This window comes from Talpa europaea (assembly GCF_964194135.1).
Source record: "Talpa europaea genome assembly, chromosome: 2".
NCBI classification, from domain to species: domain Eukaryota; kingdom Metazoa; phylum Chordata; class Mammalia; order Eulipotyphla; family Talpidae; genus Talpa; species Talpa europaea.
This window is the reverse complement of record NC_140068.1, coordinates 40,579,275-40,604,651: the sequence shown is the minus strand read 5'-3', so window position 1 is coordinate 40,604,651 and position 25,377 is coordinate 40,579,275. Positions and strand designations below refer to the sequence as shown.

General features: G+C 39.4%; 1 protein-coding gene across 2 annotated transcripts in view; it reads right to left on the bottom strand.

The window, feature by feature from the left end:
- Window positions 1-25,377, bottom strand: part of LAMA4 (laminin subunit alpha 4) — a gene marked incomplete at its 3' end in the record, with an annotated part of 134,822 nt that overhangs the window by 46,281 nt on the left and 63,164 nt on the right. For both annotated transcript variants that reach the window (XM_084227763.1, XM_084227764.1), the window contains exons 7-14: window positions 23,481-23,632; window positions 22,077-22,187; window positions 15,418-15,529; window positions 10,668-10,835; window positions 8,016-8,209; window positions 6,054-6,170; window positions 1,567-1,715; window positions 191-332 (exon numbers count right to left, since the gene is read on the bottom strand). In XM_084227763.1, the coding sequence (XP_084083889.1) occupies window positions 191-332; window positions 1,567-1,715; window positions 6,054-6,170; window positions 8,016-8,209; window positions 10,668-10,835; window positions 15,418-15,529; window positions 22,077-22,187; window positions 23,481-23,632 (1,145 nt within the window). The remainder of the gene's footprint in view (window positions 1-190; window positions 333-1,566; window positions 1,716-6,053; window positions 6,171-8,015; window positions 8,210-10,667; window positions 10,836-15,417; window positions 15,530-22,076; window positions 22,188-23,480; window positions 23,633-25,377) is intronic.

Below are 25,377 nucleotides of genomic sequence, written 5' to 3'. Positions count from 1 at the left end.
TGTTGTCTGGAGTGTGGCACATTTTAAAGAACTTGCACTACTTCATAAGATAAATAAAATGAACTTTTCTTAGTTCTTCCCTTTCTACTATTTGTATCAGAAGCTCAAAAAATGACATTAGAAAACAGAAAAGGCATTAATTTGGGGAAAGGCAAAATATAGATGAATTTTAAAATAAGGTAATACTCACATCGTAAATTCGGTCAGTGATGTTCAAAGCCAATTCTGCTGATTCACTTGCTTCACTAATATAATTGGCAATATTTTCATAGACATTTGAAGCATCCAAAGCCTTCTGGACCAGCCCATTCATATCTGAACTGTGCAAATTCCTGTTAATAAATAAACCTGTCGTTACTTCTCCTTACTTCCTTGGGAAATGGAGCCTTTCTCAGCACTTGGTTTTAATACTTCTGGGGTCACAGGGACTCTCTTCCTTGTATTCATGCAAAGAAGGGTTTAGAGAAGGTATGTTTGGGGAAGTATCAGTGGGAAGCAGTTACTAGAATTATAAAAGGGTGATAAGGAGAGTCAGGATGGATCTCAAGAACAATATTCTACCAAATACAGCATATTGTCAAAACAGTATTTATCTAAACTCCATTTTATTGGCTATCAAAAGCACACTTTCTGGGGGCATAACTGAGTTAAATATAAATCCATCTCACAAGATTTTTCATGACTGATCTCTCTGTCTCTCCCCCAGCCTCCCAGACACATTTTCTCTCTCATTCTTTTATTCTCTCTCTCAGTTTTTAGGAGATATGGAAGGATGCTTGAAAATTTTGGTAATCAGAAATAAAAAGTGACTTAAGTTTTGAACAGAAGTTAATATTGGCTTTTATTTTGTTCATGACTTTTATTGTTCCTTATCTTTAATTACCAGATTTGTAGACTTTCTCTATAGCTATCATGTTATTTAGCTATTATTTCAGGGTCATGAATTCAAATCCAACCTTTCAGTACATTTCAATTACATTGAGTGCCCAAAGGGTGCATGACTTGCTTCTAGATGCTGTGAGGAAAATTGTCAATTGATTTTCCCTTAATAGGTGTTGAACTCAAATAGTTCCTGCTAGGTGCAGTGGAGTATCTAGAGTATTTACCAAAGTCAGATGTGTTGCCAGCTTCCAGCCAGCTTTATTTAAGATACTTGGTTGTGGAAAGCTAATGCTGTCTATGAAATAAATAGATGATGATGTTAGAATCAGATGTAAAGAGATCTGTTTTATTGATATGTTTTGATATATAACTTCTGCCTTTAGACCAATATAAAGGCATTTTGCCTTTACCAAAATGCATTAGGTCATCCCATTAATAACTGTGGAATAGAATCCCCCCCCCCCAACACAGTTCTCTAATCTGACAGATTTTTTTATGATTAAAAATTGTCTCCTCAAAGCAATAATAATGAGCAATGATCGACTGACCAAGCAACCAAGAAACAAATCCAACCCTAATAGCAACTTGCTAACCTGGATCCCAGTAATTCTGGCATGTGAAATTGGAATAAAGATACCTGAGTCAGCCTATGTAGATATTTGCATTCCAAACCTAGGATGTTACCTGTTCAGTTCATCAGCCTCTTGTTGAAGGTTTTGTGCATGGTCAATAGCTTCTTGGACTAAATCAGGGCTGAGGTTACTCAGGTTGGATAACTTTCCTTGTAGTTCAGTTTTGGCTCCATCTATTTCAGCATAAATCCCTGATACATTCTAAAGAAAATATTTTTTAAATGAATTTAATTTAGAAGAAGTTATTTTATTTTTATTTTTTAATTTTTACCTAATTGTTCATTTTTAAATAATATCTGCTTCGGGCCTCCCTGGTGGTGCAAGGGGTTAAGCACCACACTATGAAGCAATCTGCAGCCTCCACAGCATAAGTTCGATCCCCGGCCAGCCACGGAGAAACCCACACAGCGAATCACACCTCTCTTATCTTGACCGCTGCTCCCCTCAGCAGTGTATTCCAATCAGTCTGCCTGTTCCGTTCCCCACTCTGTCTCTGGCGAATCCTCTTATCCGCGCCCCCCCCCACCCCCGCATTTCTGGCCTGTACCCCAGCTCTTGTATGCATAAATAAATAAATCTTTAAAAAAATAAATAATATTTGTTTCCCCCCACACCCTCAGGTGTAGTCCCCATAGAATTTCCTTCACCTATGCACCTGTGCACCATCACCTCAGTCCCCTGTGTTCCTCCCTCCCTCCCTCTGATCCCTCTCCCTTCTCCTCCCCGGCATTATGTCTCTGATAATTTAGAAGAATTTAAAGCGGGCCTCCCTGGTGGTAAAAGGGGTTAAGCGCAGCACTATGAAGCTATCTGCAGCCTCTGCAGCATGAGTTTGATCCCCAGCCAGCTAGGGAGATACCCACATGGCACAGCAGACCTCTCCTGTCTCACCCACTGCTCCCCTCAGCAGTGTTTTCAGTCAGTCTGCCTGTTCTGTTCCCCACTCTGTCTCTGGAAAATCCTCTTGCCCTCCCGCACCTCTGGCCTATACCCCAGGTTTGTATGCATAAATAAATAAATCTTTATAAAAAAAGAATTTAAAGCATATTTTCCTGGAAGCATCAAAAGATAATATCTATTCTTCCTTCAGTAAATTTCAGGTTAAGTCTATTTCGCTTGCATCTTCAAATCCTTCTCCTCTACTGATTGCTTCCTTGGCATTCAGACATGCACTGCCATCTCTGATCTGAAAACAAAATAAATGAAGCTAAATACACTTAGCTTCTGGGACACTGACCATTCCAGGTCTCCTAGGAATGAACACTGACTAGAAAGGAAAACATAACATTTGGTGTTCCTCAGGACTTAGCTCTGTCCTCTCTCTTACTGCTTGCTCTCTTAGAACCCAGTCTTTCAGTCGTCTAATGCATTCTCTACTAACATACAGGAATGGTGATTTTTCTTTTAAGCATATCTGATCATGCTATTTCCTGTCTTAAAATCAGCCAATTGCTTTGTAGGCTCAAATCCAATTACTTAACATGGTTTCATTCACTGACCCCTCCTCTCTCATCATTTTCATCATTTCTTACTACCTCCCATCCCACTATACTCCATGGTCTAAACCTGACCGATTGTTGACTTTAAGTTCCATTATTATTTTTGGCTCTGGTCCTTGCATATACATTTTCCTTGTCTGGAATACCTTTCCTTTCTCTTCTGTTTGATCCATCTGGAAAATTTTTATTTATATTTTGAATTCAGCTAAAATATCACTTCCTTTATGAATCAATCTCCAATCTCCCCAAAATAGCGTAGTGTTGCCACATATTTTCTTTTATCCACCCATCACATCATGCTAATCCTTTCACTTGAGTATTACACTCACCAGAACATACAATCCTGGGAGGCAGAAACTATGTTTAATTTATTCTTGAATTTCCAGAATATAACACAGATCCTAGCACATAGGATTTGTTTTTATGGAGACAGTTTTAAGCCTCTAACATTAGGTTGGTCATCTGAGGAAACACTTTAAAATAAAAATTGTTTTTAATTATATAGGCAGATAAAGTACTGTTGACATTCTACTTTTCCTCTATTCAGTCAACAAATATTCATTGGGTGTCTACCATGTGACAAGCATTCTTACAAGAGATAGAATACATAGTTATAAACACAGTCTCTACTCTCAACTAATTTACAGTCCAGTGAGAAAATATGGATAATGACAAATCAAATAAGTTAGCAAGCTAATTTCAGGTAATAAAAACTATTTTGAATGAAATACAAAAGGTAAATGGGTTGGAGAGTGATTGAAGATAAGAGACCCACTTGGATTAAATGTTCACAATCAGTCTTTTGAAGATCTGAGGATAGCGGTTGCAAAGGTCCTCCTGAGGCAAGAAAAAGTATGGTGTGTTTGAAAAATAAAGTGGAGTAGGAGTGTAACAAAGAGGCATGGGCTTGAATTTAGTGGGTGAGGGAGAGAGTGTAGTATAAGGTCAGAGACCTGGGCTAGATTCAGGTCACTTACAGCCTCATGAGACATATAGTAAGACAAGCTTGTTTCTTACATTAAAGGTCACTGCAGGTTATATGTAAGAGAAATAATGTAATCTGATCTGATTTTAAAAGATTGTTCTGCTATTGCATGAGCCTTGAGGGCAAGAGTGGAGGCAAATAATGAGCTGGAGGCTTTCATGGCAGTCTGCCCTGGAGGTGAGGTGACTCAGATAAAAGAGTAACAGTAGAGAAGAGGGTAGGGGTAGAAATCAGGATCTGTTTTGGACATAGTGCAGGCATATTTTGCTGAAATGAAAGTGAGGAAAAGGAAAAGTCAAGAATGACCCTAGAGCTTTGATTTGAGCTATTGGGTTGTGGCACTTTCTGAGACAGGAGAGACTAGGAAAAAGGGTTTTATTCAAGACATGTTATGTTTGATATGCCTATTACACATGTAAGTGGTAGATGAAACTGTGATTTTGCTATATACCACACGGAGTTTTATTTGAAAACATTAAGCATTTGGATTGAGGAGTTTGGAATTCAGTGGAGGTATCTGAGCTGGAGGTAGAATCCTGAGCTGCAGGTAATTGTTTTTTAAAGCCATGAGATTCAGTGGGATCGACTAGGGCAATATAGATGTAGATTTGGCAGATTTGAGGAAGAAAGATGAGGGGAGATGTTTATGTTCCAGTAAAGCAAGAAGAAAATTACTAGCTGAAAATGATAGATGGAGAGGTGAGTTCTCTGCCAGTTGTGTTGGCTACTCTGGTTGGTCACAAGACTGGGGATGTTTGACTTCACTGAGGATGTGAATACTCAGGTGAGTATCAAAGGGGAATAGATAGATATGGAAGATAAGGGTGTTTGCAAAGAATGATTATATTATATTGATATTTTTAGCCATTTAAGTAGGAAGGAGAAGATTTTTGAGGAGTGAGGTAAATGAGATGAAGAAGGTTTCAATGGGGCCAGAGAACTGTTGGGAAGGGCATTCTAGTGTAAGTGAGTTAAGAAGATAGAATTCAAGGAGAGAGGTACTTGAAACTACGATTTGGGAGGAAGTACCAATAATGAAGGCAAGACGTGGGTATGGGCATGGGACTGATAATAGAGGTGAACTGGAAGAAAAGCTTGTTGGACACAATTCAAGGAGATGAAGGCCTGAGAGCTGGTTAGCTCATCCATTTGGATTTTGATGTTACCAAGGAGAGTGATGGGAATGGGGATAGAGGAGAAAAGAGGAAATTTGGTGCTGAAATTATCAAAGGATAAGATAGTGATCAGATAACTTTGAAATGATATCCATTCGAAGGTAGTAAAAATGAGCTAAGAGTAATCTCAGGAAGGCTTTGCTCACTGCATTTTATGGAAAATTTCTGCTTTATAAATGTGACATTTATTGATTTTTTTAAAAAAGATTTATTTATTTATACAAGAGTTGGGGTACTGGCCAGAGGCGAGGGAGGGTGAGAGGATTCACCAGAGACAGAGTGGGGAGCAGAACCAGCAGACTGACTGAAATACACTGCTGAGGGGAGTAGCGGGGGTGACAGGAGAGGTCTGTCGCACCATGTGGGAATCTCCCTGGCCAGCCAGGAATCGAACCAGCACTGCAGAGGCTGCGAACATCTTCACAGCACTGCGCTCAACCTGCTGCGCCACCGGGGAGGCCCCATTTATTGATTTTGAATGCAAGCTTTATTAAACACACAGTTTAATGAGTAAAGAGTGAGTAGGATGGACATAGATTTGTACTTCGAATAGAACTTTCTGTAATGGTATCTGTGCTGTCCAATATAGCTGCCACTAGACACATGTGGTACTATTGAGCACTTGAAATGTGGCTAATGTGGCTGAGGAAGTAAAGTTTAAATTTTTTTCATTTTAAGTAATCTAAATTTAAATTGAGTAGCCATATATGACTAGTAGCTACTGTATAAGGAAAGAAACTGAAAAAAAGTCTTCTGGCCTTATTTTTACGTCAGCTGACTTGATAGGTTTGAATTGGATTTGATTATTCTTCATGACACTGAGTCACTGACCCAATATGCTATAAATACAAACCTGAGCAAGTCACACATGGGTCCTTACCTTTATTATATCATCAAATTCTGATAGGGTCAGATAAGAAATTTCCAGAGAGTCTGAAGACGTCTGCAGAGAAGTGTTCACTCCTTCCACCTGCTCACCTACTCTCCCGTATTGTTTCTACAGGAAGGAAGTCAGGGGAGAGAGAGAAGTTCACTTCAGATAAAGCACCAGGGTGAGTGGCACATGTCAACTTGTGGTCACTGCATTCGTATGAATTCAAGTTCCTATCCTAACACCACCACCTGAAAGCAGTGTGACTTTGGGAAACTCTACCAGACTGATGCTGTTTCTTTTTAAATGTGGAGATAACAAAAGTAAGTACTATGGGAGCTTTGAAATACTTAGTTGTACTTCATCTCCAATATCATCATCTCAAAAGAGTCAACTATCCAAAGAGGACCCTGGACTCTTCTCCATAAATGCAAAGTGAGTCTAAGGGTATAGGATTGAATGTAAGGCCAATGTTTACAGTAGTAGGAAATGAATTAATTCAAAAAAGCATTTATTATGTGCTAACTTTGAACCAGGCATGAATGGCTCATTTCAGCAGGAAGAAAACACACATAAAACAATGTTATAGTCCCTTTACAATTTTTAAATGGCCCTGTTGTCAAAGCATAAGATGTGATCTTGCTGCATGGCACTCTGAGCTATATGTTAGGTCATCAGACTTTATGAGAACAGAAATTGTCTAAGTTCTAATAGAGTTTTTGATAAATGACTTAATTTTTATACTCCTCTTTGGATTCTAAAGACAGGGATGTTGTGATTCTTGAAGAAATATTATGGAGCTTCAAATGTGTTCGGTATTTGAAAGCAACACAGTATGAAATTTTAGGAGGGAAAAGTGATGTGAATCAAAATGCGTTGAAGTTACTTTAAAAATGGTTATTTAAATTGGAGTTGAAATATGTAAGCTATCATATCATCTAGGATGTCATGGAAATAATTATAGACTAGCTATGGAACGTATTTTAAAGCTTTCTAAGTTCACTGTAACATCCTTTATTACTCCCTGCAGCCTTTCCTGATTTAGTGGGAAGGAAGCATGGAACTCATATTCTCTAAACACATTGCTACAGGGAAGAGAAAGGTCAAGGAACAGAAAAGAATCCCATTGGAACATCTTTTAATGCAAGAACATTAAAAAAAATCAATTTTTCCTCTATACCCATCAAGCTTAATATAATATGACTATCTGGGGTTAATTATTCTTATCACCACACAAAAAGCTATGTTTTAAAGCAGGTATATTAAAATATCTAAGGAAGGGAAGTTAAAAAAAAAAGGTTTGTATTAGTTAGCTCTCTCAGAGCAGTTTCCTTTTGCAGAGTCCGAGATATGACCCCTTTGCCTAGTATCTGGGTTTCCTTATGGGAATGTTGCTAACACCCTGAGGTCATAACCACACTTCAAGTTATGTGAAAGTAGCACTGCATGATAAGTTCATTTGCAATAGCTAGAAAACAGCATCGTCCAAGTTCCCCCACTTACATGTAGTTAGACAGAGATGAATACAATTAACTTTGAAACCAGTGAAGATATATCCATAGAAAATGTCAATTTCAATAAAAGAAAGTCTCAGAAACTAATAACTAAGAAAATCACATTGTTAGCACTATTCAGCATGCTCCAGTATTCAAGCTCAGCCTGCTCAGTATTAGTCACATATCGAAACAGATTATCTGACTCACTTGGAGAAGCAACATACCTACATACATGGACACAATCCCCAGGTACAGTTAAGTTCTTATTATTGCAAGAACTAAACCGTTAGAAAGTTTCAACTAGATTTTACATGCACACACAAATTAACAACTACTGTGTCAAAAAGTGCAAGTATCTAAAAAAAATAAATATTTAAATATACTGGTATTAAAAAATTGTATATCAGCTTTCCTTCTTGATTTAATTTGACATTGTCTATGCCTGAAATGCATTTTTAATTAGTGAGCACTATACCTCGTGCTCCCGCTGCCTGGCCACTGTAGCCCTGTTCATGTCTTCCGCATCCCGGACACGGTCAAGGGCCTGGTCAAGTGATTCCTGGAGGTCTGACAGCTTAGCATTGTAGTCATCCAGTTGCTCCAGAACAACAGGAAACAGAGAGCGAGTGTCATTGTAGAGTCGCTGCCAACTCTCAGCCTGGCTCAACACTAGGAAGAAAAGATATAGAGTCTCATCTGGGCTTCTCTTATCTCCTCCATCCAGCATTTGGCAAACATACAAACGTGTCTGACTATGCCTCCTTCAGCAATAGAGATTAATATTGTTCACAAAAATAGCCTTACATTTTATATTTGAAGAAAAATAATGCTTTTTTGTAGGATTTGAGTTCCTGGACAATACTCAGCAAAAAGAAAGGTTTGATTAGTTTTCCCACTGAGATTATGTTTTATGTTGAAACCATGCCATTATATTATGCTTATTATTACCCAGGTTATTAATTATTTTGTCAAATAAAGGAGTTTTGGATATATTGATAGTAAGTCTTACTATTAAAAATAATAAAAATAAATCTTTTCCGTTACTGACAAATGATGTTCACAATCACTTACTCTCTGGATCCTCTGCAGACAACTGTTTCTAGTTAGTTCCTTTAGGTAAAACCAAAATCATTACTTTGGGTGGAAAGAAAATTACATGGCAATGATAAATTCTTAAATTTGGTATGTGTCTTAAATTCTTTGACCAAAGGTACATGCATTGGCAATATACCTTAATTCTATTTTCTCCAGGAAATATCAGTCTGTCTTGCTAAGGTCCTGTATTTTTTTCTTATTAATGTGAGCAAAAGATATAGTTTCTTTACTGAGTAAAGAAAATGGTTGAAAATGCATTCGGTAGGTAGAAGAGGGTTAAATGGGAGATATAATTGTTAAAGTAGACAAGGGTCTTGGAAGCCTCTGCCTGTGACCTCAGAGCTCCAGCTTTCTTGACTGTTGACCTCATCCTCCTTAGAAATGAGGTTTAATGGGCCTCCGAGGTGGCGCAGTGGTTGAGCACTGGGTTGCGAGGCTGCCCGCAGCCTCTGCAGCACTGGTTCGATTCCCAGCTGCTCCCTGGCCACCGGAGGAGGGTCCCACATGGCACGCAGACCTCTCCTGCCACCCTCTGCTCCCCTCAGCGGTGTACTTCAGTCCTTCTGCCTGCTCTGCTACCCGCTCTGGCTCTGGTGAATTCTCTCACCCTCCTGCGCTTCTGACTGTACCCAGTGCTTGTATAAATAAATAAACAAATAAATAAATAAATCTTAAAAAATAAAATAAAAGGTATTTAAAAAAGAAAGAAATGGGGTCTAAGGTTTGTACTTTACTTCTTATTAATTCAAGACTTTTTGTTTTTGCTATTGCAATTTGCTTTTATGTCAAGAAGAATAGTCTTCAGAGTATCATAATACCGTTAGCGGAAGTTGATAGTGACAATTGTAGGAAAATAACTATGTAGATGTGTTCTAAACCTTTTTGTTTCATGGGCTCCTTTTGCAATCTAGTAAAGCCTTCAACCCCTTCTTAAAATATTTTTAAACACAAATGCCACAGAATGAAAAAAGAGACCAATATATTTAAAAAAAAGTTGGCAATATAATAGTATATGTACTTCTTTATTAATGCATTGAATAACAAAATCTAGAGGTGGGGTCAATAACTACTATGATTTCAATTATTGATTCACTTAATGTTATAAGTTAAAATGTGTAATATGCAAAATATGTATATCTGTGATCTCTTTTGTTGATTGTATAGATTAAAATGGACACAAATTCTTTGTAATTTTTCTCCATCAAAAATGGAGTCTGCTTTCTTATCACCTGTCTCTGGACTGGTCTTCATAAATAGGATGGGTAAAGATTTCATTGAGTTCCAAGACTTGAGAGACCCTTCATTTTCCATCTTACCCTCTTCAAAGGCTATCACTACATGAACATCTGGGCAAGTCTCCTTCAGGGTGACACCCACGTGCAGTATGAGACCCAGTCATTCCAGTGAAGGCCCCAGACATTGAGTGAGCTAAGCCCATGTCATATGGAGCAGAGAGGAGCTGTCCAGTCCAAAATCCTGGCCCGTAAGATTAAGAACAGACAAATGGTTATTGTTTTAAATGAATACATTTAGAGTGGATTGTTGGTTTTTGATTATTTATACAGTGACCAAGTTATAGGGTCACTATTGGTTGTATTGGTTGCTTACTTTCATCACTAAAGGCACTATAGCAGGTTCAGAGTTAAAAGTCATTAAGTCATTTATAGATTTCATTAGGTTTCTGGGTTTGTAGCTTTATTTTTCCTCTCAAGATTTCTCTTACTATTCCAGGAATTGGTTCCCTTAGCCTTCTTCTCCCTGTTTTAAATATTTTTATCAACTGCTAAGTCCCAATTTCATCTCAGGACTAAAGGTTCTGTAGAGTCCCTATGGAATCTCAGTTGTGCCTCAAAAGTTCAAGATTGAGCCTGGATCTCATAATTCTGATTCCCTGTCAAATATAAGTTCTAAATAGCTCTGAATGTTGGGAATGTGCTGCTTTTACCAAATGTTGCCTTGAGACTCTTTGTCCTCTCCAGGCCTCACAAAGAAGGCAGACATGTGCTGGGCATTACACATTGCATACACCTACATTCATGGGCTTCATCTGCCTCCTCATCCACAAGCTCCCGTTGGGTGTAGAATAGTTCACGGTGTCTAATCTCCTCTAGCATCTTCTGAGACAACACCAGCTTCTCAGAGATTTCCTCAGAGCTAAGTTCCTGCTTCTCTCCATAATAGAGCATCTTCTGATTGATCTCTGAAAGGAAAGAACAATGAGAGAAATAAGAGAGAGAGAGATGACAGGGTATTTTACATTTTTTGCCACTGAAATCACACGTCAGTGAGGACAATGGGCAGTGCTGATCCCACCGTGGAAAAAGAGCTTCACTCAAAGCATATTGAGCTTCATGCTTTGGAAATGGGTTGACCCTGGAGATCACCAAATATTTCAGGGAGAAAGTAAACCTAAGCAAACCACACCACTTCTCTGCTTCCCACTTGGTGTCACCCCCCCACCCCCTTTTTTTCAGCAGCACACAGCAAGTTTATTAAGGAAACTGAAGGGGAAAAAGACTTCTACATAGGGCCTCCCCTGGTGGTGCAGCGGTTGAGTGCTGGGCTGCAAAGCTGTCCGCAGCCTCTGCAGCGCCGGTTTGATCCCCGGCTGCCTGCGAGGGTCCCACAGGGCACGCAGACCTCTCCTGGCGTGCCCATTGCTCCCCTCAGCAGTGTATTTCGTCTGTCTGCCTGTCCTGTTCCCCTCTCTGGCTCTGGTGAATTCTCTCACCCTCCCGTGCTTCTGACTGTACCCAGTGCTTATATAAATAAATAAATTAATTAAAAAAAAAGACTTCTACATAGATATAGGCAGGCAGAGTGCTGCATTTAGAAAGGGGAAGGTTTGCTGAGAAAAAGAGACACCTGCGTAGATGCAGGTGGGCAATCTTAGGGTAAGATCTGGCCCCATTTGAAGTCTTCAGAAAGGGAATGGAAGTAATGCAGAGCCTACCCCTGATGCCAGCTGTGGGTGATTTCCACAGTGAGTTGAGAATGCTAATTAATGCTAACAAATCTGGAGTCTTTGAACAACCTATTATATAAAACACATAGCCTATTGTATGTAGGATGCATTGGAGATATTAATTGTATTTTAGCCAAGAATTTGATCAAGGTTCTAAGCAAAAATGAGAGAATATTGACAGGTATTCAAGAGGGTCTTTTGGATTGCCCCACAGAATGATTTAATTAGAGATGCGTTATAGTATGGTGTGAGTGCTTACATATAGAGAGACATATAGCTATCTCAATTCGATTTGCTTTTTGCAGTATGACTGCTTGTCAAGATTATGCCTTTTTACCTCTGGGTGATTTTCACCTCATTTCCATCAGCAGGATGGAGTATTTGAAAACTAAAGAGATTTCTGAGGCTCAGAATTAAATGAATTGTCTAAATACTAGTAGACATGAATAGTTCTCTGACTCCCCCGTCCTCTACATGGGATCAGATAAAAGTTATGTAATTGCCATCATGTCCTACAGCAGTTCCAGGAGGAAGATTTTTATCTCCTGGCATAAATGGAATTGAGTGTCTATGGCTTACTACGATCTGTGTGGTTGTACAGGCAAAATGGGTGAAAAAACAAGAGGGTTACATAAATCAGAACCAGGAAAAGGGCTTGTATTTTATGTTATTTTAGGAATGTCTGGGAATAAGGAATGACACACTATTGGTATATATTATAGCATTCCTGAATTTCTTATCAGAGGGAGAGAAATGGGGGAAGAGGTTTTTAAAGCTATAACCATTTTTGAGAAAGTTACAGGAAAAACAAAATGGGCTAAAGAAAAAGCTTATAAAGGGATTAAATGTTTGTTTTTAAAGAAAATTATAAAATATGAACCCCTGAAATAAACCAAATGGATTTTTTTTTTTTCCTCAGACCTAGCTCTTACAGTACTGAATTCTTTGGCATTTTGATGCAAATATTATATTTACAATTTTGGTCCATTTTGTTTTAGCCATTTCTGGTATAGATTAGAAAAAGGAAAGGGAAATAATATTTTTGTTTGGTCTTTGGAAACCATTATTTTTATAAGGTTAAAAAAATGAAGGAAATTATTGTTTCCCATTTACATTTCTTTTGAGCTATTTTCAACTTTCCTATAATTAGAGGGTCAAATAAGGGGGTTTAGATTCTTTCCAAATAAAATACCCTAGAATCAAATTTTGAGTTACAAAAGCAAAGGGGAATTATTTTCTCTGAATAGCTTACTTGGATGCTGACTATCTACTGCCTGAGGGGCATTTATTTCTTAATTAGAGGACGTCAGCTAGCTAATCTAGGTTCCTTTTTGAATAAGTCAATGGTAACTCTAACATGTTATATGAAAGTAATGTTTCATTGATAGATGTAAAAGTGTGAAATAGTAAGAATGGGAGGTGGGGGGCCTCCCTGGTGGCACAGGAGGTTAAGATGCAACCTATGAAGCTGTCCGCAGCCACTGCAGCACGAGTTCGATCCCCAGCCAGGGAGAGATCCACATGGCACAGCAGACCTCTCCTGCCTTGCCTGCTGTTCCCCTCAGCAGCGTATTTCAGTCAATCTGCCTGTCCTGTTCCCTGCTCTGTCTCTGATGAATCCTTTCACCCTCCACACCACTGGCCTGTACTCTACTTCTTGTATGCATAAATAATCTTAAAAAAAAAAAAGAATGTGAGGTGGGAGCATTTGAAATGCATGGCATTTGTTTTTACTGTGTTTTATAGGCACTAAAGGAAATAAAGAAAATGAATAATCTTGGCTCCATATACCCCTTTGCTTGGAATACACCCCCTAAACCTCTGTATAAAGATAAGAATCTCCCACTGTGGCTTCCTTTACTGCCAATGTGCCTTGAGGTACACTTGATGTTATCTAGTGCTTCATAGTAGGATAAGAAAAACTATGGAAATACAAATACTGCATCTTAGTAGACTGTAACCCAAGGAAATTCTCTTTATCTTGGAACAAATGAAGTTGCTTATTTTCTGTTGGCAAACTGAAGGTTGGCTTTCAGTGCGCGCTGAAGATAGTCTTCAAAAGCTAGAACATGAATAAGAAGTGGTCCAAGAGGAAAGGTAAAATTTGCCATGATGCTTTAGGGCAAAGAAACCTCACAGCACAAGCGCCCTCCCTGATTTCCTTCTGGATTAGGGACCAGAGGAGGTTTCCTGCCTGGTCTTGAGAAAGAACATCATTGGGACACTTTAGGGTGATTTGGATTAGAGGGCAGTTATTGCCACTCTAAAGGTAGTGTTTTCTCTGCAAATAAAAAAAAAAAAAATGACTCCTACTCAACCATGGCATTTTAAAGACACCAAAGCATGCAATTGACTCTGCCAGAAAGGCACACTATCTTGCTACTTCTGTGAAATGCCTGCAAAGGGAATGATTCTGTATATTTATTCTTGAAAATAAACAGTGGTGAGTAAGGATGAGTGCTCAGAAATGCCAGGTAAACAAACTTGTAGTGAAGACTACATAAGTTTAAACATTCTAGCCACAGTTCATGGTACAGAGTAAGCACTAACAGTAGCCATTATTCAATGGTTGTTAATTGCTTGCCATTAAGCTGAACCAGAAGAGCATACATTTATTTTTTTTTCATTTTTTTCAATAATTTTATTTTTTACATCATTGTTCATTTTTAAACAATATTTGCTTCCCCCTACCCTCAGGTATAGTAGTCCCCATAGAGTTTCCTTCACCAGTGCACCCGTGCACCATCACCTCAGTCCCCCTGTGCCCTCCCTCCCTCCCTCTAATCCCTCTCCCTTCTCCTCCCCTGCAGGATGTCTCTGATTTATAATTGTCTGTTTTTCCTTTGTTGTGCTTTGTACTGTTATTTTTTTTTTATACACTGATGTCTTATTTGGTTCCCCTGTATTCCTGCTATAAGTGAAACCAAGCGCTATTTTTCTTTTTTCCTTTGGCGTATTTCACTGAACATAATTCCTTCCTGAAACCATAAAATATACAGAAGAAAATATAGGTAAAACACTACAAGACATACATCTCAAAAACGTATTTAAAGATTCATCACACAAAGCAAAGAAAAGCAAGGAAAAGATAAACACCTGGGATTACATCAAACTGAAAAACTTCTGTGCAGCAAAAGAGACATTAACCAAAACAAAGAGAGACCCCACTGATTGGGAAAAAATCTTTGCGCTCCAGTCAATTGATAAGGGACTGATCACAAAGATATACAAAGAACTCACACGACTCAACAATCCAGTCAAGAAATGGGCAGAAGAACTTAAAAGACATTGCTCCAAAGAGGAAATGCAAATGGCCAACAGGCAAATGAAAAAATGCTCAACATCCCTTATAATCAGGGAAATGCAAGTCAAAACCACATTGAGATACCACCTGACACCAGTAAGAATGGCACATATCAGAAAAACAAGCAACAACAAATGTTAGCAAGGATGTGGTGAAAAGGGAACTTTCCTACACTGCTGATGGGAGTGCAAACTGGTCCAACCACTATGGAAAGCTGTCTAGAGGTTCCTCAGTCTACTAAAAATTGAGCTGCCATATGACCTGGCAATTCCACTCCTAGGGAATCTACCCAATGGACACAAACACATTGATTCAAAGGAACACCTGTACCCCTATGTTTATTGCAGCATTATTTAAAATAGGTAAAACCTGGAAACAACTCAAATGTCCCAAAATAGATGACTGGATTGAGAAGATGTGGTATATATACACAATGGAATATTATTCAGCAATCAAAAAAGATAAACTCATGCCATTTGCAGCAACGTGGATAGAGAACATATATTTATTTACCTTGGATTTTATCTCTCATATGATGGGCTTGCTCTACAAGCTGAGTGGCATGGTTAATGGTATCCATGCTTTCCTTCTGAGCCAGTTGACCCTTTCTTGAGCTTTGAATTTCCTACAAACAATTCATAAAAACACCAGATTAACTTTATGAAAAAGAAATGTGGGGGGTGGAGGGCGGGAGGGGAGGGATTGGGGTCAGAATGGGGGGTTTGCAATTGTATGGGGGAATATAAAAATAAAATTTATTATTTAAAAAAAAAAAAGAAAAAGAAATGTACATGTGCTTGCAGGGCTGGATGGGAAAGCTGTAGTCCATCAACATAAATTTCCCAGGCAAGTAAAAGTTCTATAACATAAAATGGTCCCAGGAGTCCTGTATGCAGGCTACTGTAATGACCAGCTTTAGAAGTACAGAATACTATAAAATCAGATACTATTCCTAAGCCATCAGTCACAGTTCAATCCAAACCAACTGCCTTTCATATGTAATTTACCCTTTGAATTTTGACTGTGTCTCAAGATGTCAGACTAAGAAATTACCCATGTCTGCTGATCAGTCTGAGATTGTGCTGGTTGACAGGCTTAAAGTTTCAAAGGGAAAACTGATGGGAAAGTAGGCCGAACTTGAAATGCTCCATGCATCCAGTGGCTCCTGGGTGGTCCAACACTGCTGAAGCGGAATCGCCACAGAGCTGTAAAGGATTATGCTCCCTGGCTAAATGCTGTTTTCGGTGCCGCCTTCCAAATTCTCATCAATGCGATGGCACTTGTGTACAAATAACAGCTCGAGCAGATTTGGCTCAGAGTGAGTGGAGCTCTTTTCTGAGAAGCTGACTTCATTTTCTCAGCCTGGAGCTTGTTTCACATAGCATTTGTCAAATTGAAATCCCAACTTAAATACAAATTCTGAAGAAAGGGTGAATGGGTGTGGATATGTGTGTGTGTACTTCTTTCTCTGTGTAATGATAGAAGCTGATCTAAGAAATGGTTCCAGTCCCGGACAATGGCCTTATACACAGTGTGGGGGTATGGACTTCCTTTCGGCATTAGAAAGATTGGTTCATAGGCTATATTTAAGAGGAGGAGGCCGTCTCCAGTCTGGCATTTGGTCTGGTCTGATGCTTTTTTGGGTTCAGTTCTGTAGCAAAGTACTACAGGCCCTGAGTGGGTTGCAGTGTCTTCTACTGCACGGAGCCCTGGTAGACACATTGGAGAGTTTCCCCAGGAAGGAAGTGGGCGTGTCAAATTCTCTCCTTCCATCCAGTGTTCTACCTAGATGATTATGCCATGATTTTACTGGGAATGTTTTTATACTTTCCAAGCATAACCCCAACAAATGACCCTTCAGTGCAGGAAGCAAATGCAGACAGAAACGGTATCATGGTAAACACATGCCCCAGGGGTTTTTATTTATTGGGCAAGTTCAAAATCTCTTCCATACAAAGATCCTTGTGCAGCAGTAATGCAGCTACTGCTCTCTTCCCTAAACAGGGACTCTCTGAGTGGAAACTGCAGTCTGAGTCATTGCATTTCTTCTTCAAATCCTAGTCTTCCTCTTGGCTTGTTCTAATGCTTTTCAGAGACACAAAAATTGTAGGCATTTTAAAATAAGATAATTTGAAAAAAAGTTGATCTTATTCTTTATGTCATAAACTCCTGACTTTATAAATATATACATATATATATATATAGTTAATATATAATTTATGTATATATATTATCTACACATATATGTATATAAACATTCAAAACTTGTTAAAATTTGTCACAAGTTGATTTTTATACAGTTTAAATTGACTTATATTTGCAAAACCTAACACTTTTATTTTTTACTTTGATTCGTCCTTCAAGGGAAAAGGTCTATACTTATTATTGTTTTTAACTTTTTTCTTGATGTGGGAACTTTGATTGAAGCAATGAAAGTAAGGTGGAAGATGTCAAAGCTCTAAGAAAACCTCTTCTCTCTGACCAGCAGAGGGGTGTGAGTGTGTGTGTGTGTGTGTGTGTGTATGTGTATTAAAAGTGTATATATATATATATATATATATATATATACACATACATATATATATAAAGACCATGACAAAGTATAGCATGTATTACTTTAAATTGCAAAATTACTAGGTATAATATGTAGTGTTGCCTTATCTGAATGTGTTATTTTTTCCTGTCACTTTATTTATAGAGGGTAAATAATGATATGGGCACATGATAAATAGGTGTACCTCGTTTTAAGGAAAGCTGAAATTAAAAAATAACTTCACAACTTTAAATCAGTTGATGGTTTATATTGTGAATGAATAAATTATTTACCAACCTCACAGTGAGTTCTCCTGTACATGTCTGATATAAAAAGTAGCAAGAATTTTTTTGTTATAACAAAGCATTCTAGTATGTAGAATACTAATGGTTAAAATATCAACCAATGGGCCTCCCCGGTGGCGCAGTGGTTGAGCGCTGGGTTGCGAAGCTGCCCGCAGCCTCTGCAGCGCTGGTTCGATCCCTGGCTGCTCCCCGGCCACCAGAGGAGGGTCCCACATGGTGCACAGACCTCTCCTGCCGCCCGCTGCTCCCCTCAGCAGTGTACTTCGGTCCTTCTGCCTGCTCTGCTCCTCGCTCTGGCCCTGGTGAATTCTCTCACCCTCCCACACTTCTGACTGTACCCAGTGCTTAAATAAATAAATAAATAAACAAACAAACAAATAAATATTTAAAAAAAATCAACAGAATAAGTGAGGATGATTATGAATATCTAGGGTGATATACTTTGTTTAAACTAGGACACTCTCCATAGTAAAAGGAGAAACATCTAATAGTCACTCCAGGAGACAAGCATGAACAGGCATAGTGCTGAAAGAACACTAGTAAGAATGTTTGTGTAACACTTCAGAATCTCTGCAGTGACACCTAATTCTGTTGCTTTACCTAGTCCCTAAACATTAATGACTTCCAAGTATCTTTCCAGCCTTGATTTCTTCTTTGACTCAAATCTTGAATCATCCTCTGTGCATCTCACACTTAACTGTCCAGAGTAATCAAATCTCTGTCTTTAGCCTTAGCCATCCATTTCTGCAAGACTGAGCTTCCCTCTTTGCTACTTCACATACCGAGTTGGTCACTAAGCTCTTTTAATTTACTTGCCATTCTGCCCTCTTCCTGTTTCCTACTACCTCAGCCTCAGTTTATCCCCTTTCAAATGAAGACAAGGTAGCAATCAAGACTCTTCTTTGGACAATTGCAGCTCACTGGAATTATCCCTTGCTTGGAAGTACTTGATAATCTTCTAGTCATTCTTCAATACACAGGGCAATAATCTTGAAGAAGACTTTCGTAAAGGACCCTGCTTGAAGAGTTAATTATTACTTCTTAATCTCTTTAGCCTGTACCATGCTTCTATTATTGAATACTGTGTTGCAATTATTTTTTTATATCTCTGTTTTCTCTACTAGACTGTGAGTCCCTTGAGAGCAGGGAACTTTTTATATTCCTTTCAGCACCCTTAGCACCTACCACAATCATGATGTGTGAACCAAAGCTTTTGTAATTCAAATATTCTAATTTTTTTTTTATTAATACAAGAGCTGGGGTACAGTCCAGAGTTGCGGGAGGGTGAGAGGATTCACCAGAGACAGAGCAGGGAGCAGATCAGGCAGACTGAAAACACTGCTGAGGGGCGCAGCAGGCAAGACAGGAGAGGTCTATGGTGCCATGTGTGATTCTCCCTGGCTGGCTGGGAATCGAACAGGCGCTGCGGAGGCTGTGGACAGCTTCACAGCGCGGCGTTCAACCCGCTGCACCACCAGGGAGGCCCCAAACATTCTAATTTTTGTCATGCTTTTTCCTTAGGATTGGAGATGAGGCTAGGGTGCTTTTAATGTAGGGTGCTTTCAATCCTCAAGCTCTCTTTGTGTACATTGAATGCAGGGAGATTTTGCTGTGGCTGAAGGAGTCGGGAGGAGAGCAAGGTGATGGAGACATGGAGAAGATGGTGCAGCACCATCCTGCTACTTGTAGATGGGGCTCAGGGCACGGGCTCCACAGTGTACCTTCAAGCCAAGAAGGCAAGGGACAGCACCAACATTGGGAGAAGACCATCACCTTCACTTTTGCTCATAGGCTGTTACTCTCTGACTTTGAACGTGGTGGTTCAGAACATGGGAGAGGGGATCTGGACATGCAGTCTTTGGCACTCCCATTATAGGCATGATCAGCAAAGGTAAAAGTGAGGCCCTTTTAAGCAGTGGCTGTGAACATACATTCATACTTGGCATGTGGGCAGCCTATTTAGGGAGTTTCCAGAAGCAGGGGGTGGGCAGAGGCTCTAGGATTTACCAAAAAGAGCAAGAGGACTTGGAATATGATGGTTGGAACAAAACCAATAACTTTAGCTTGATGTCCATTGCGAGATTTGGGTCACATGACATTCAGGTGATTTGCAAACAGATTGTAAAAGGCAACATTATTGTGATTTTTTTTTTTTTAAATCACTGTGAGACTCCACGGGGAAATCTTTCATTCTATTTAAGCTCAATATTAATTATTTTCTTGATAGAAGCTTCTCTGCGACAAAGCTTTTCTTGAATCCTCTAAGAATAAATTATGGACTTTACTAGACTAAGGACTTCATGGATGCCCAAGGAGTTATTAAGACCAGCACTAGCTATTTGTTTTGAAATGTTTCAGCAGATTCTTGCACCATCAGAGCATTATTTTGAATAAGAATCAATGGAGGGCCTCCCTGCTCATGCAAGGGGTTAAGCACAGCACTGTGAACATATCCGGAGCCTCTGCAGCACAAGTTCCATCCCCGGCCTGCCAGGGAGCTACCCACATGGCGCAGCAGACCTCTCCTATCTTGCCCGCTGCTCTCCTCAGCAGTGTATTTCAGTAGATCTGCCTGTTCTGCTCCCCACTCTGTCTCTGGTGAATCCTCTCACCACCCACACCTCTGGCCTATACCCTGGTTCTTGTATGCATAAATAAATAAATATTAAAAAAAAAAGAATCAATGGAAACAGCTGGGTGAACATTCTAGCAACTTAATCATCAATCTTCTGCTTTGGTGGCCTACTGTTGCCTGGGAGTATTTTTACACTGTGATGTCGCCTTCAGCTTGCAGTATTTCCTCCCTTTGAAAGCCTGCATTTAAATATTTTGGAGGTAGGAAATGTGTACAACAAAAAGATCAGTAATTCTATGTCTGAGTTGTCAGAGAAACTTATCTTGGCTGAGACACACTTGGCAAGTTCCAACCATGACTGAAATGAAATAAAAATGACTTTTCACAAAGATTTCTTTCTTGGAATTTCCTTTGAAACTTAAGAACTCTTGCTGCTCTTAAGTGCTCCTGGTTGGATTAATAGGCACCATTGCATGGGAAGGAAGAATACGATTTTCATACGCATTTCAAAATAGTTGAAAGTCCAGTTAGAATAATTCACAATTTTAGAAGCATAGTATCTTAAAAAGTTTAAGAGGTCCAAGACAAAAAGATTATCAAAATTATTTTAAACTTTGTTTTTGAGAAAATGAAAATTGTTTTGAAAAGTACTACAACAGTTTATAGTATTAAACACTAGTGTCTGACAGAAAAATTTTCAAAGCACTCTGCATAGCACCAGTGGTGCATACTTTGTAAAAAAAAAGTTAAAACACTTTAATTTGCTAAGTATGGTGCCTTGAGAATTATTTGTGTTTTCATTAGTACAAAGGAAAGATATTTTTCCATTAGGTTTTGGGGAGTGTATTTAATAGTTTTCCCTTCAATACTGTCCATGTTTCACTATTTTTCTTGTTAGTTTGTGAGAGCTTTTACAAGTCATATTTCCCTCAATGTTTTCCTTAATCTACTTTATGCTTTCACTTACTTAGTAAATGTTTTACTGGTTATTTGAAATTTTATCTTGTCAGACCCATTATCTTTTTCTATTATAATTCCTCATGTTATCTTTAAGTGTATTAAATATACACTGAAATTCAGGGTTTAAAATCATTAACTTCTATTTTCTTGTGAATCTGAAATCTAAACTAAAATCTTTAACTTATCTAGAATTTATTTTCGTGCATGGTATGTATTGAGGGTTGAAAGTGATTATTTTTCCTGCCAAACTACACAATTTCCTTCTCAGTATAATTTCTCTTTTTTCCTTTCATTAATTAATACATCTCTTAGCAAACATTTCAATGTTGTGTTCTATAGAATAGAGTTTATTTCTGAGTGCTCTATGACTTTTCACTATAAAATGCTAGATATAATTGTGGAGGTGAATTATGAGTGAGTTGATGGTGGATTACTATGGTGGTAAAAACCTGATGAGGGTACCTCAATGTTATCTCAGTTAAAAATAAATAAATAAGCTAAGGTAAACAGTCAAATGACTACCCTGATTAGAATATATACCCACCATATTAATCAGAAGCAAATAACAATGAAAATGCCCATCAACAGTTTTTCAAGGAAATTAATCAAAAGTGGAAGAAATGCCATAGACCAACAATGTTAACTTTCTCCACAGAACTTGCCTTGATTTATTTTAATGACACATGAATCACTGCATTTTTTTTCCTGGACAATGTTAAGCCTCAGGTTTTTTTTGAGTAGCTGGACTCACATCAGTAAAATCCTTTCTCTCAAGGTGTCCCAGAAACCGAATACATACCTTTTTAGCTAATTCCTCCACGTCAGACAGAAGGCTTTTTATTGTGTTCTCAGCATTGTTGATTTGTATCTTTCTTAGGACATACTGGTTTTCTCTTTCTGACAATTTTGTCTGTGGAAAAAGTTGTTTTGAAAAAATCAGCAGATGTGCACACCAGGTTTGTAAAGCTATACATAAAACTCTTTCACTGTAAGAAGACAGTATAAAGTGTGAGCCTCTGTTCCCAAAAATAATGGTTCTCGGGCTGCTGCTGCAGGCTGGCATGAACGCTGGGGTCTGTGGGAGAGCATGTAGGGCTCTGGGGGCTGAATTCTGTGAGCTCTGCTCAGCAGCCTGAGATCCTGGCCTGGACAGTGCTGGCCATGTAGGAAGGACACCCTTTTTTTTTTTTTTTAAGATTTATTTATTTATGCATACACAAACCAGGACATGGGCCAGAGGTGTGTGTGGGGGGGTGAGAGGATTCACCAGAAACAGAGTGGGGAGCAGAACAGGCAGACTGACTGAAATACACTGCTGAGGGGAGCAGCAGGTGAGTCAGGAGATGTCTGCAGTGCCATGTGGCTCACCTCCCTGGCCAGGGATTGAACTCGTGCTGCAGTGGCTGTGGATAGCGTCATAGGTTGCATCTTAACCCCTTGCGTCCCCAAGGAGGCTCAGAACAAGTAAGTTTAGACAAGAATAATTCCTAAGAATGCTTGCTTAGGATAATTCCTGAGCATGCGCACTATGAGTCCATTCAGCTCTATAATTTCCCAATTTTTTTTTTATACTTTGATATTGGGTCAATATCACTGCCAAAAATTATATCATTTGGCTATAATAGAAAGTCCATGATTTAAAGGGGAAAAGAAATCACACCTCTTAGATAAGCTTAGCTATATAAGCTATATAAGCACTTTTTTTTTTTTGACTGTAGCCTGCCTTGAATGCATTTAGTAGATATTAACTATTAGACTTATGAGGAGAAACAGTAAGTCTCTGTTGAATGTGTGCATAAGTGTGGGGAAATGAGAGAAGGAAAGGTAAGGGCAGGAGAGAGGGAGGGAGTGTATGTGTGTTTGAGAGAGAGAGAGAAGTTTCTAGGGAAATTCCTCAAAACACTAGGCTAAGGTAATGGTAAGTTTGTGGCAATGACAATAATCAATGTACAACTTCACCGTGGAAATAAGTCTTTCTCTTCCCTAAATAGCTTTGTACACAGATGCTAGTTTTTCAGTCACTTATTTTCCAAATTAATCTCTTTTATAGATGGCAGATCCTGGTTTAGACTGAAGCTCATGGTTGTAATAATCTGTAGTACAGCACTGGGCTCAGATACTATCAGAGAAAGGTATTAATTATTCGGAATAACCCTGTGAAAACAGAATAAAAATACACAGAAGGCACAACATTCCTGCATACTTTGAGGCGGTAGATGGTGGAGTTGATTTCATTCACATGCCTATGAGCAGCAGCACCAGATGACACACTCAGCAGACCCGACTTGCTTTCTTCAATGGAGAGTGCCGCCAACCGAAGGTCATCAGTCAGATCCCAGATGCATTTATCACAGCCTGGGGGAAAACCGGGCATGTCATTTCTTCAAAAGCAAAAGTTAACTGGAAAGCATGCCACTTTAAGTAGAGTGTTATGTGCACTTCTTTGGTTAGTATTATTTCTATTTTTGGTTTTGGAGGAGCTATTCTGGGACACATAACTAGTCCTTACACTCAAAGTGGAGTCTAAGATGAGCCAAGCTCTGCATAAGACATTATTCCTGCTTGAAACATAACAAAGAACAAACAGCATATGCAGCAGGAAAGTTCCTGCCTAAGAAAGAAGGGAAGCACAAAAGGGCAAGGCATCTAAGAGATGAGTGGGTAAGCAGAAGCCCTGTGCACTTTTCTTCAGTGTGGGACAGCCCACGGGGATGTCTCTCTTCATGTCTGGCTTTGGTCTTTGGCTTGGTTTCTACTGGGGAAGACAGCTATTTGCTAGGCACCCCTATTTTCCAATGACCTTTTCTGACCTGAGTTGTGACTCAGGTCCCAGTGCTGTGCCTTTGCATCATCCAGGGGTGGTTCAGTGCCTCCCTATGACCTGACCCCGTCTGGACAACCTCCACTGTAGCAGCAGGGGGGGTCTGTAAAATACCCTGTTTATGAGCATGGTTCCCTGCTATCTGACAACGGTGCCAAAGGTCTGTTTGAACCTGGGCACACAGTGAGATAGGTCGTGGGCATTTTACATTTGTATTACACATTTGAGTTCCTCTGCCCACTGTCATCACCCCCAGGGACCAAGTGCCTTCCTTTAGGACATGGACTGGAGAATATGCTGTGAAACCTGTCTGACTGCTCTCTGAAACTACCCTGTTCCCAATCTTTCCTTCAGACTGTACCTTCTTTCAGAGAATGGAGACATGGATTTTTAGGTGTTAATGGTTGTTAATATGTTAATTTGTTATTTGAAGTTTAACATGGTCTTACTTGTCTGCTCTCTCAAAAGAATGACTCCTGAGTCAGGACATCTGGCCGCTGGTAAAGATGTGTGGGTTCAGGCAGGCACCTTGATATCCTTCTAGAGATCTTAGGAAGGTACCACCTGTGCTATCAGTGCATAAATTTTACTCTGTTGTGCCTCCCATCCTCCCCTGTCTTCTTAGATGTGATATTTTGGTAGCATTAATCTCTTGTGTCCAGATGGACTAGGGTGCTAAGATAATTTAGTTTGGGGAAGATGAATACTTAATATTAAAAAATAGTATTTAAACCACTCTACTTAAAGGCAAATATTACTACTGCTGTCATGATAGAAGGGTTTCTTAAGCAAAGCTTTTCTTTAATCCTTCTAAGAAACAATCTTGAATTTTTCTAGGCTTGAGAAGTCATTAAGACTGGCCCTGGGAATTTGTTTTGAAATGCAACAGGTATTGGCCCTATCAAGACTACTTGTGATTTGAGAGGGGCAGAGCAACATGGCGGCGAGGAGACGCTGCGAGTAAGATCTCCCATTAAAAAAAAAAGTTAATAGGGAGGAAAAGCGGCAGGTCCCAGTGAGAACTGGGACACGGAAGATAAACGGACGACTCCAGCAAACTGCCCGAAGAAGAAAGTGGCCATAAAAGAGGACCAGAAGGGAGGGAAGCGCAGAACCCTGCTCCCCTCCCCCGCCCACAAAGTCGGCACTCTCCGACCTGCAGAGAGGAGGGAAACAACAAACCAAAACGGCCAACAAGAAAAACGGACGCAGCAAGTGGGACTGTGAGTGGAAAGGAACTATTGCAGCCACCACACGCCGTGAACGGGAGCTGTGGAGA